This window comes from Rhinatrema bivittatum, chromosome 17, assembly GCF_901001135.1.
Source record: "Rhinatrema bivittatum chromosome 17, aRhiBiv1.1, whole genome shotgun sequence".
NCBI lineage: Eukaryota > Metazoa > Chordata > Amphibia > Gymnophiona > Rhinatrematidae > Rhinatrema > Rhinatrema bivittatum.
Window position 1 is genome coordinate 49,173,353 of NC_042631.1, and position 12,769 is coordinate 49,186,121.

At 45.6% G+C, this 12,769-nt stretch overlaps 1 protein-coding gene across 1 annotated transcript in view; it reads left to right on the plus strand.

The window, feature by feature from the left end:
• Positions 1 to 12,737, plus strand: part of LOC115079440 — a 135,627-nt gene extending 122,890 nt beyond the window's left edge. Inside the window, exons 4-6 of the mRNA XM_029583038.1 lie at positions 1,084 to 2,155; positions 2,485 to 2,575; positions 12,703 to 12,737. Of these exons, the coding sequence (XP_029438898.1) occupies positions 1,354 to 2,155; positions 2,485 to 2,575; positions 12,703 to 12,724 (915 nt within the window). The 5' untranslated portion in view covers positions 1,084 to 1,353 and the 3' untranslated portion in view covers positions 12,725 to 12,737. The remainder of the gene's footprint in view (positions 1 to 1,083; positions 2,156 to 2,484; positions 2,576 to 12,702) is intronic.
• The last annotated feature ends 32 nt before the right edge of the window (positions 12,738 to 12,769 follow it).

Consider the following 12,769-nt stretch of genomic DNA (forward strand, 5'->3'; position numbering starts at 1 on the left):
GAGAGGGGTAACTTTTTTCACTGTGCCCAAATAAACACTCTGGAGTCACTGGGTTAGTGTCAAAAATAAAGTCTTTTTCTGGTTAATACTTATGAGTAATGGCAGAATAAATATGATTCCAGCACCACAGCTTCCTTTTCTTTACAATCCTTATTCTCTGTCTTATATCAGGGCCAAAGAAACTCCTAACCTCCAGGGCTTGGATAACTAAAGTTCCCAGGTGGGCAGAGTAATCCCTTAGTTGGGTGGGAGACCCCTTACAAACTGGTAAAAATGTAAAAATCCCCGTCTCTGCACAGGGGGGGTGAAGACTCCTAATGAGGGAATTCAATGATCTTTATAATTCTTTTACTCAAGGTTAGCAGATCTTCAGGATCTGTTAGGTTTCTCAGAGACTCAATCTCTCCTTTGGATCCTTGATGGGAGGGATCCCTGGATGAGGGTGACTTACCCTGCTCCAATGCAGGAAGGGGCAGCCAAAAATAATCTTTCTCCTGGATCTTAAAACTCAATGTCCTTTTCCCCTTCAAACACGATGAACAACAGATTTCCTCCTAGCAGCAGGTCCCTGTCCCCTTGGTTCTTGTTGAGGGTTTGGAGGGCAGGTCTTCCCTAACATGCACAGCCCCAGAAACAGAAAAATCTTAAAGCCCGAAAACAACCCAGAGGGAGGTCCCAATCAGAAGGAAAACCCTTCCGACCCTGGTTCGGGATTCCCCAGGCTGGATTAGCCTGCTTCCTCTGACTGGGCCGGAAAATCACAAACAGGTTAAGCTTCAAACCACTCCTAACTCTCTAAAAACAATAAAGGACTGCCCGCAGAGTCTCGGGAGAGATCTGTTATAAAGCCTTCTAGGGAGCCGGCCATTCCAGATGCCACCAAGGGGGGTGGGGCCGAATTTGAATGGTATCATCCCCCCACATACTAACCTGCACTATCTGAGTATCTACGGGCACACCCGGGCTTTAATGGAAAACAGACTGGCTATCGGTTACAGTTCTTTATTGTATTTTCATGTTAGGCTACATCTAAGGAAGAAGGGAGACAGACATTTCATATTCCTTCTTGTTTCTTTTGTATAGGCTGAACCGAGTGTACCCTGATGTGCCACAGCCTTCCACCTCCACAATCTCTTCTCCACCTCCCACCATCCTCTTCATTACATCTCACCTACCACTTTCCTTTCCTTTCCCACCTCCTCACCCCACCCATCTCTCCTTACAAACTCACAAGTCAATCTTCCAACCGTCAAGCTAGCGTTCCGCTCCATTCTTTATCTACCATTTCCTCTTCCCCTCACTTTCCAACGCCTCTGCCCCTTCAATTGCTTCTCTTTCCTCTTTAACACCTCCATGTCTTCTCCCAATGTATCTCACCCCTCATGGCCCCCATCCCATTATTCTCTCTCTGTCCCCTCATTCCTCACACTTCCTCTTATTCCTTGCTCTCTTCATCTTCATTCCATCATACCCTCTTTCCAATTATACCTTGTCCTCCACCAACTCCTGTTACAGCCCTCTCTCAATCTTCGCCCTCTCTGTCTATGTCAGTTTCCCCAGTATCTCCCTCTTCAACTGCCCCCACTCCATCTGCCATCTCTCCTTTACCTGTCCCTTGTCCACCATCTTCTCCTTACTCTGACCCCTCTCCATCTGTTCGCACTATATCTACACCCTCTCCCCAACCATCTCCGTCATTTTCCCTCTCTCAATCTGTCCCTTGTCCCCAATCATCTCCACTCTCTGCTATTACTGCATCTGCCCCATGTCCCCCAACACCTCCCACATCTGCACCTTTTCCCCAGTCACCTCCCATTTCTGCCTCTTCACCATATGCATCTTGTCCCCAGTTATCTCCCCATTCTGCCTCTTCACCATATGCTCCTGGTCCCCAATCATTTTCCCTTTCTCCACGATATGCCCCTGGTCCCCCATCATCTCCATCTTTTCTCCCATCTTCTCCCCTCTCTGTCCCCAAATCAAAAATTCCCTCTGTCCCTTAGGCTTCCTGCCCCTTCTCCCTCTCATCTCTCCAACCTCATTTTCTCCATGTTCAGCCTTCTCTTGTACACCATCTTCCCCTCTGATGTATTCCCCCACTCCTTGCTCCTCTTCTTAAATTCAGAAGGATTCTGCCATGGAGAAGTGCAGCAAGGTAAGTGTTTGAAGGCACTAAGGAAGGTCCCCAGGTTTCGGCGATGGCCCCTTGGTAGGGAGGATGGATGCAGTCATCTTTTGTAGAATCAGAATGCATAGCAAGGAGGAGAAAGGCAGCAATAGGGAATTAAAATGAGTCTGGGCTACTTCCTCGAACAAGGAAAGGGGGGCTGTATTTCTGCTGCCTCAATTAGCAAAGAGGAAGAAAGGAAACCGGAGATCAAACTACTGTACAGAGCTGACACTCAGCCAGGAAGCAGAGGTAGAGTTTCTGAGATATCACAGCTGGATAGCAGAAATAATCAATACTCCTCTATTGTCTTGCAGGAGAACTACTAATCACGGATAACCCTATCCTATACAGGATCCCATGCAGGTACCACATTCATAAATGTGAAGCAACTTTTATTCAAAAAAGGTATAAATATCCTATATATCCTATACAATAAAATATGGTTTCTGTCAGTTGCACTTCCCTAATAGGTGCCTGCCTCGCGAGTCGCTGATGGGTTGGGGAAGACACGTCCACCTCACACTTGAAGTTACTGATAGGTGGTGAGGATGGTTTGTGGTGGCATCAGTCACATATGGCAGCAGCCTGTGGAGAACAGCAGCAGATTGTCCTCATGCTACTAGCAGCACCTCTCCTACTTTTGCCTCCCACCTCCCACTGCCAGGTTGCGGGGACACTGTGATTCTGGGGTGGCGAGACAGTTGCTCAACCTCAAAGCTGCCAGTTGATAAAAGCAGCAGAATGGTGATGGATTGTGCCCAAGAAGCAACATCCAGCCCCCAAAGATTGTCAATGCATATATAAATATATAAATAGTTTTGGACAGAACCAAAAGCAGATATAGAAATAAGTTGAAAAGAAGAGTGCTGATGTGATGTGGAGATAATTTATGGGGGGGAGGGGGGATGAATGTGGTATTCATTAATATTGTATGATTGCTCAGCTGTTGTTTGCATTGTAACCCACTTTGTTTTATTAGGGAATTGTGGGCTATCAAGATGTAATAAATAAATAAATAGAAGAGAGACAAAAAAACAGGCAGTTCACATTGTGAAGAATCCAGTATGTAGTGAGCCGAAAAATGGAAGTTAATACATAAGAAGTGTGTTATGTTTGCTGGTTTTGGCAGGCTGCCACGATGCAGCCACACTCACCAATGCTGCTGCAGACCCAGGACGACGCCAGCACCAATGCACATCCAACACTTCCATGCTCCCACAGACTTCTTCAAGGCATGTGCTGATATTTATAGGGCCCGCAGCGGAAACAGCAGGACATCAGTGCAGCTGGGTATTTAAACTCCAGCTGCACTCCTAGCAGATACCTTGGCTTGCTGCTGGCCTCTGACCTGTGCCTGACCCTGGACCTTCTATCACTCTGTACTATGAGGAACTCTCACCTAAGTCCTGCTGGCCTCCAGAACCCAAGAGCTCAACCTGCAGGGAAAGGGGCTGATAGAGATAAAGTTCCTGACAGCCTCCTCCCAGGGTACAAACACCAGCTGTCGGAGTGGGCCTAGGTTCACTCCCTAGGCTGTGCCAATCACACCACAGCAACAAGGGTCCACTTCTATCACAGACTGCTGATACCATGGATCCAGTGGATTTGACCACCTTGCAGGCAATTCCAGGCTTAGCTCAACGCTTCCAGCAACAATAAGTAACCCTAGACCAAGTGACAGAGGTCCTTGAGAGACTTAAGAACATAAGAAAATACCATACTGGGTCAGACCAAGGGTCCATTCCAAGCCCAGCATCCTGCTTCCAACAGTGGCCAATCCAGGCATAAGAACCTGGCAAGTATCCAAAAACTAAGTCTATTCCATGTTACCATTGCTAATGGCAGTGGCTATTCTCGAAGTAAACTTAATAGCAGGTAATGGACTTTCCTCCCAAGAACTTATCCAATCCTTTTTTAAACACAGCTATACTAACTGCCACTAACCACATCCTCTGGCAACAAATTCCAGAGTTTAATTGTGCGTTGAGTAAAAAGAACTTTCCTCCGATTAGTTTTAAATGTGCCCCATGCTAACTTCATGGAGTGCCCCCTAGTCTTTCTACTATCCGAAAGAGTAAATAACCGATCACATCTACCCGTTCTAGACCTCTCATGATTTTTAAACATCTCTATCATATCCCCCCCTCAGTCGTCTCTTCTCCAAGCTGAAAAATTCTAACCTCTTTAGTCTTTCCTCATAGTGGAGCTGTTTCCATTACCTTATCATTCTGGTAGCCATTCTCTGTACCTTCTCCGTCACAATTATATCTTTTTTGAGATGCACGCGACCAGAATTGTACACAGTATTCAAGGTGCGGTCTGACCATGGAGCGATACAGAGGCATTATGACATTTTCCGTTTTATTCACCATTCCCTTCTAATAATTCCCAACATTTTGTTTGCTTTTTGACTGCCGCACGCAAACTGAACCGTGATTTCAATGTGTTATCCACTATGACACCTAGATCTCTTCTTGGGTTGTAGCACCTAATATGGGAACCAAACATTGTGCAATTATAGCATGGGTTATTTTTCCCTATATGCATCACCTTGCACTTATCCACATTAAATTTCATCTGCCATTTTGATGCCCAATTTTCCAGTCTCACAAGGTCTTCCTGCAATTTATCACAATCTGCTTGTGATTTAACTACTCTGAACAATTTTGTGTCATCTGCAAATTTGATTATCTCACTCGTCGTATTTCTTTCCAGATCATTTATAAATATATTGAAAAGTAAGGGTCCTAATACAGATCCCTGAGGCACTCCACTGCCCACTCCCTTCACTGTGAAAATTGTCCATTTAATCCTACTCTCTGTTTCCTGTCTTTTAGCCAGTTTGCAATCCACGAAAGGACATCGCCACCTATCCCATGACTTTTTACTTTTCCTAGAAGCCTCTCATGAGGAACTTTGTCAAACGCCTTCTGAAAATCCAAGTATACTATATCTACCGGTTCACCTTTATCCACATGATTATTAACTCCTTCAAAAAAGTGAAGCAGATTTGTGAGGCAAGACTTGCCTTGGGTAAAGCCATGCTGACTTTATTCCATTAAACCATGTCTTTCTATATGTTCTGTGATTTTGATGTTTAGAACACTTTCCACTATTTTTCCTGGCACTGAAGTCAGGCTAACCGGTCTGTAGTTTCCCGGATTGCCCCTGGAGCCCTTTTTAAATATTGGGGTTACATTTGCTAATCTTCAGTCTTCAGGTACAATGGATGATTTTAATGATAGGTTACAAATTTTTCTAATAGGTCTGAAATTTCATTTTTTAGTTCCTTCAGAACTCGGGTGTATGCCATCTGGTCCAGGTGATTTACTACTTTTCAGTTTGTCAATCAGGCCTACCACATCTTCTAGGTTCACCGTGATTTGATTCAGTCCATCTGAATCATTACACATGAAAACCTCCCCAACATCCTCTTCAGTAAACACCGAAGCAAAGAAATCATTTAATCTTTCCGCGATGGCCTTATCTTCTCTAAGTGCCCCTTTAACCCCTCGATCATCTAACAGTCCAACTGAGTCCCTCACAGGCTTTCTGCTTTGGATATATTTTAAAAAGTTTTTACTGTGAGTTTTTGCCTCTACAGTCAACTTCTTTTCAAATTCTCTCTTAGCCTGTCTTATCAATGTCTTACATTTAACTTGCCAACGTTTATGCTTTATCCTATTTTCTTCTGTTGGATCCTTCTTCCAATTTTTGAATGAAGATCTTTTGGCTAAAATAGCTTCTTTCACCTCCCCTTTTAACCATGCCAGTAATCATTTTGCCTTCTTTCCACCTTTCTTAATGTGTGGAATACACCTGGACTGTGCTTCTAGAATGGTATTTTTTAACAATGACCACACCTCTTGGACATTTTTTACTTTTGTAGCTGCTCCTTTCAGTTTTTTTCTAACAATTTTTCTCATTTTATCAAAGTTTCCCTTTTGAAAGTTTAGCACGAGAGCCTTGGATTTGCACACTGTTCCTCTTCCAGTCATTAAATCAAATTTGATCATATTATGATCACTATTGCCAAGCGGCCTCACCACCGTTACCTCTCTCACCAAGTCCTGTGCTCCATTGAGAATTAGATCTAAAATTGCTCCCTCTCTCGTCGGTTCCTGAACCAATTGCTCCATAAAGCAATCATTTATTCCATCCAGGAACGTTATCTCTCTAGCGTGTCCCGATGATACATTTACCCAGTCAATATTGGGGTAATTGAAGTCTCCCATTATTACTGCACTACCAATTTGGTTAGCTTCCCTAATTTCTCTTAGCATTTCACTGTCCGTCTCACCATCTTGACCAGGTGGACGGTAGTATACCCCTATTCAATTTTGTATTTAGTCTCATGCAGGATGTTTATCCTGTTGGACTCTATGCCATCCCGGACATAAAGCACCACACCTTGTGGCTTGAATGGATGCCCTGTCACCAGCACCAACTTCTTCTCCAGTAGTTCCACTGCCACCTGGCTCAGCCAATCCTCAAGGGTCTATTCCGCAGCAGCTGCTGCTACCACGAGAATCCTAAAGAATGCAGGGGCTTCAAGAAGCAGTGCAGGGGCCTCCTGCGGTCCGTCAAAAAAAATGCAGATGCGGCAATATGAAAAGATTCTTGGCTAGGAACTGGATATCAAAAAGTCCAGGAAACTTGAGCACGTCGCAGGAACGCACTCACCAAGCTCAGGGCCTTCACAACCTGTTGCAAGCACGGGGAATACATTTGCTTGCTCAAGAAAGAGAGTAAGCTCTGGAACCACGGCACAACCTCAGGGTGAGGCTCTAAGGAAGGTATAAGAACATAAGAAATTGCCATGCTGGGTCAGATCAAGGGTCCATCAAGCCCAGCATCCTGTTTCCAACAGAGGGCAAACCAGGCCACAAGAACCTGGCAAGTACCCAAACACCAAGAAGATCCCATGCTACTGATGCTAGTAATGGCAGAGGCCATTCCCTAAGTCAACTTGATTAATAACAGGTAATGGACTTCTCCTCCAAGAACTTATCCAATCCTTTTTTAAACACAGCTACACTAACTGCACTAACCACATCCTCTGGCAACAAATTCCAGAGCTTAACTTATAGAAACATAGAAATGACGACTGTGCATTAAGTGAAAAAGAATTTTCTCTGATTAGTCTTAAATGTGCTACCTGCTAACGTCATAGAGTGACCCCTAGTCCTTCTATTATCCGAAAGTGTAAATAACCGATTCACATCTACTCATTCAAGACCTCTCATGATTTTAAAGACCTCTATCATATCCCCCCTCAACTGTCTCTCCTCCAAGCTGAACAGCCCTAACCTCTTCAGCCTTTCCTCACAGTGGAGTTGTTCCATCCCCTTTATCATTTTGGTTGCTCTTCTCTATACCTTCTCCATCGCAACTATATCTTTTTTGAGATGCGGTGAACAGAATTGTACACAGGCAGCATGGGAGGCAGCATGGGAGGCAAGCAATTCAGGCACAGGCTGGGCTTGGAAGTTGGAATGTAGCCTGGAACTAGGAACAAGGTATACTCCGGCCTTCACAAAGCCTGTACACACGAAGACCCAGCAACGCACTGCTAGTCTCTGGGGTAGCCCTCCGACCACTCAATAGCACTTTTGGACCTGCTACATGGGAATGGCTTGTGTGTCCAGGCAGACAAAGACTAAGATTTCATATTTTAGATAAACTGTTTTAAAAGTTACCCTTCTTTTATACGCAAATGTAGTAACTAACATTTGATTTATGTTGTAAACCGACGTGATATGTATCAACATGAACTTGAGACAGAGACTCTGGAGATGACCAACTTGAGATGGAGACACAGGTTCATGAAGAGTTCAGATTCCCGGGGCACTGCACCTCAGCACGCCCTACACAGCCCTCCATGGGCTGATCGTGGACCACGCTGTCCCACTGCATGCCCTACACAACCTGCCACAGTTTGGTCTTGGACTACACGGGGAACGAGACAGGCTCAGGACTGAGACTCAGAGGAGAATAGGACAGTCTTCTGAATCTCTGCCTCATCTGAATCTTCAATCAAGTTCCTGATGTTCCGGTCTTCATTCTAAGGCTACCCTTCTGGATTCTCCTTCGTCCTTCCTCCAGGCATGCCAGCGTCGAGATCCATGAGTCATGACATCATTTGGAACGAGGAACTTGGCTTGGAGCAAGGAGATCCACCGACTGGACAAGCTCCACGAGCCCGGAACTTGGAACATGACTAGGAACTAGAGACTTAACTTGGAACTTGGAACTCTAAAAACAAGGATGGACTCCGAGGATTTGATCCAGCAAAGATGGATTTGGAAACAGGCTCTGTACCAGGAAGTGCCCTACACAACCCCCCATGGACTCATCATGGACCACGATGCTGGCCCACCTGGAGGAAGGATGAAGGAGAATCCAGAAGGGTAGCTTTATATAGGCTCCCACTCCAACACACTCTCTTACTCAGGCTCCCACTCTCACATGCAGGCTCTCACTCTTACATGCTCTCTCTCACATCCACAGGATCTCGCATTCACATGCTCTCTCTCACACACAGGCTCTCCACTCCACATGCTTTCTCTCTCAAAAAGCACAGGCTCATTCCCACATGCTCTCTCTCATGCACACAAGCTTCTCCCTCCCATGCTCTCTCTCACACACACACAGACTTCTCACTCCCATGTACTTTCTCACACACACACATAGGCTTCTCAGTTCAATGCTCTCTCTCACACATACACACAGCCTTCTCAGTCCCATGCTCTATCTCACATATATACACAGCAAGGCTTCTCATTCCCTTGCTCTCTCTCAAACATACACCCACACAGGCTCTCATTCCCACACACTCTTATCAGAGTTCTCCCTCTCTTCTGGGCCTGCTTGCTATGACAAATTTCCTGTTCTTGGGTCGCGCAGGATGAGCTCCGTGATGGTCCTGCATCTGGTCTCTTCTTCTCAGGCCGTGCAGGATGAGTTCCATGACGGTCTTGCAACAGGCTTCCTCTTCTCGGGCTGCATGGGTTGAGCGCTGGGATGGCTCTGCTATGGACCTCCTCTCCTCACTTGGGATGAACTCCATGATGGGCCTCATCTTCTCGGGCTGTACAAGATGAACTCTGTGACGGTCCTGCAACGGGCTTCCTCTTCTCGGGCTGCACGGGTTGAGCTCCATGACGGCCCTGTGATGGGCCTCCTCTTCTCGGCACTGGGCAACACTGATTGGGTGGGCCTCAGTGCAAAGTAGATGGACCACAGCCCACCCGTGGCTACACCACTGCTGCCATGGTAATCAACATTACCCAACTAGTTGGATATTTCTGTTTGTCACTATGTATTCAGGCAAGTGTCTCTTTCCTCTTATAGTTAATGTGATCTTTTTGGACTAGGTCCTTGCATACCAGAATCTTACTACCCCCTGAGTCTACCAGGGCTTGGGTGGAAACTTCGTCCAGCTCAACCTGGATTACGAATTTCTTAAATCTCCAGTGTGCAATATTCACCAAGTTACAGTTTTGAAATTTTGCAACAGGTTTACTCACTCATGTTCCCACAGTTCATTCTCATTCTGGGGCTCTGCCTCCACCCCCTACTCCTTCTTGCTTTGTCCCGCCAGCTTGTGTTCCCACTCCATGTCTTCAAGCCATAGGTACTCTTCATCCATATGATCCTCTGCTTATAAAAAGAGCATGACCATGGGACAGGTTCCCCTTTGGCTTTACTCATCCCTCCCAAGAGCTCTTAATTTTCTGCATTTCCATATGGGCAGCAATCTCCCTCATGTCTTTTCCCCGCACAAAGAAGGAAAAAGTATCCATAGCCTCATTCCTAGGTTGTGCTAGTGCCCACAAATGTTCCTTGTATCCTTCAATTTGAGGATTGGCCCTGTTTTGGAGATTTGCCTTTATCTAAGTGGACTTTACCCTCTGGTGTTTCCTGCATCACTAAACTGACATCATAACTTTGCTGCCCTCATGTCCCTTGCGAAATGACCTCTCCTTCCATAGTTGCAGCAGGCGGGAAAGGCTGAAGCCGGTGGCCTAGTAACAGAAGATGAGTTGTTCGCCTCAGGGGTCCTCCACTCTCATTACTACATCATGGAAGTTGTGTGGACGGTCTTTCTAGTAGGGATGTGCAGGCAAAACGTTTTCGTTGCGTACGTGATACGTATTCGTGGGGGGTCAATTCCGTTTCATGCGGAAGTATGGAGAATTCAATAATTTGTCGATCTGTAAATACGTTACTACTAAATTAACTACAACCCCCCCCACCCTCCTGACCCCCCCAAGACTTACCAAAACTCCCTGGTGGTCCAGCAGTGGGGTCCGGGAACTCACTCAGACCCTCGGTGCTAGTTTCATCATGGCCCCGATAGCCTTTGTCACAGGGGCTACCGGTGCCATTGGTCAGCCCCTGTCACATGGCCATCGGCGCCATCTTGTGCTCCTACCATGTGACAGGGCTGACCAATGGCACCGGTAGCCCCTGTGACATAGTATGGGCAAAGGCTATCGGCGCCATTTTGAGTCCTGGCGTCGGACGGCAGGTCGCTCCGGGACCCCCGTTGGACCCACAGGGACTTTTGGCCAGCTTGGGGGGGCCTCCTGACCCCCACAAGACTTGCCAAAAGTCCAGCGGGGGTCCGGGAGCGACCTCCTTTCACACCGGACGTCCGATCCCAATACTCAAAATGGCGCCGATCGCCGTCATAGGGCGATGGACCCTTGGTCTGACCCAATATGGCATTTATTATAAGTTTAACCTTGCTCTAGGCACATCAGACTTAGCTGCATAATTTATTCTGCTAAATGTAAACATTGGGATAAGCTGTTCAGAATACTCCTGAACACCTCCAAGATATCTGGATAAATTTTATCTGGATCATTTATCTGAATAAATGTCCAAGATATTCAGACCTTGGGTTTATCTGGCTAAATGTCTTTGAATATTAGCCTCTAGGTTCCTAAGAAGTAGAGATGGACATGAATAAAATATTTTTTATGTCATTATTTTGTTTTGTTTTGGATTTATGTTACATATATCATTTATTTTACTATATATTATTCATTTTATTCCTTTTGTTTTTGCACACACTATTTTTTATAACATGCTTACATTTTTTACAAGGCTATCATTTTCACAGTGCATATGCTTTACTTAATTTTGTCTATAGCATGGGCTAAAACAACATAAATGACAAAACCAATAGTTTGTTAGATTTTCCTATCAGTTTTTGATAGAAAATGATACAATAAATATTGGTGATGTTTCATATTGTTTTAAAATGACAGCACATCCCTACTAAGAACTTATGGACGAATTTTTAAACGCCCGGCGTGTGTAAAAATCGGTACTTATGGGCTAGGCCCTGCGCGTGCTGCATGCATTTTCAAAAAGACTCGGCCAAGCGCGTAAGTGCCGATACGTGCACAAGTGGCGGGCCCTGAAAAGGGGGCGGGCCAGGGGCATGGTTGGGTGGGAGGGGCAGGAGGGAGGCTGGCCGGGACAGTGGCCATAGCTGCTGTCCCAGGAAGAAGCGCCGCGCAGCCCAGCTGGTACGTGTAAATTATTTCTGCCTCCCGAGGAGCAGTAAGTAATAAAATAAAAAATTCTTGAGGAAATGTAGGTTAGGTTTATGGGGTGGGGAGGAGAGGGAAAGGGATAGGGGAAGGAATGTTAGGTGGGGGGAGGAAAGTGGGCGAAGGCCATCGATTTGTGTCGCTGCGTTGTACTTTTCAAACATTCACACCCCCTCTGCACACGCTGCCCACACATGCGCGCCTGGATATAAAATCCGGCGTGCCATGTGCTCACAGCCAATGGATTTCATAACTATGCACGCGCCAGCGCCGCTATGTTATAAAATCGGTGCATCCAGGTGTGCGTGCCGGGAACCGCGTGCATCTTTTAAAATCTACCCCTCGGTGTCAGAGCAGTCAGTTGCAGTTTCCATTAGTTGCATACTACTTTTATCCCTTCCCCAGGAACCTGAGAATAAAGTGAATCATACCTGAGGGTGGCAAGCAGCAAACACTTTGCTGTTAATGATGCTGCATTGTTTCTCTGCCCAGGACTTCCTGTAAGGGTTTGCAGTGCATGGATCCTTTGTTTGACTGGCATCTGGGCAGGTAGGGGAGAATTTCCAGCTATTTCCAAACTCTGTCACATCCCCGACCACAGACTGACTCCTGGTGGTGAAGTCATTGATTGCATTTCCATCATAGTTCCCACAGAGGCCACAGACCTTCCCCTGAGAAGAGAATCCAATGAAATATGAGAGTAGGTTTGCAAAAAGTATCAGAAACAATGACTTTTGAAAACATGAATCTTTGGGTGTTCAGTGGTGTCCTGGTATAAGATAATTCTTTTACTAATTTTCTATTCCTACCTTGTATCATGATATCTCAGTGATGAATAATTTTTATTACCTAAATACCAGAAAACTCAATATGCTTACTTACTTATCCCTATAGCAAACTTCCTGTTCCTTTTTCTCCTGTGTTCTTGATTCACCCTAATGCATTGTATATGTAAATTTTGCACAGACAGAGGGGCTTGCGCTTTTAGAGACAAACCTTACCTGAATTCTGGGCTGAGTTTGATATGAAGATA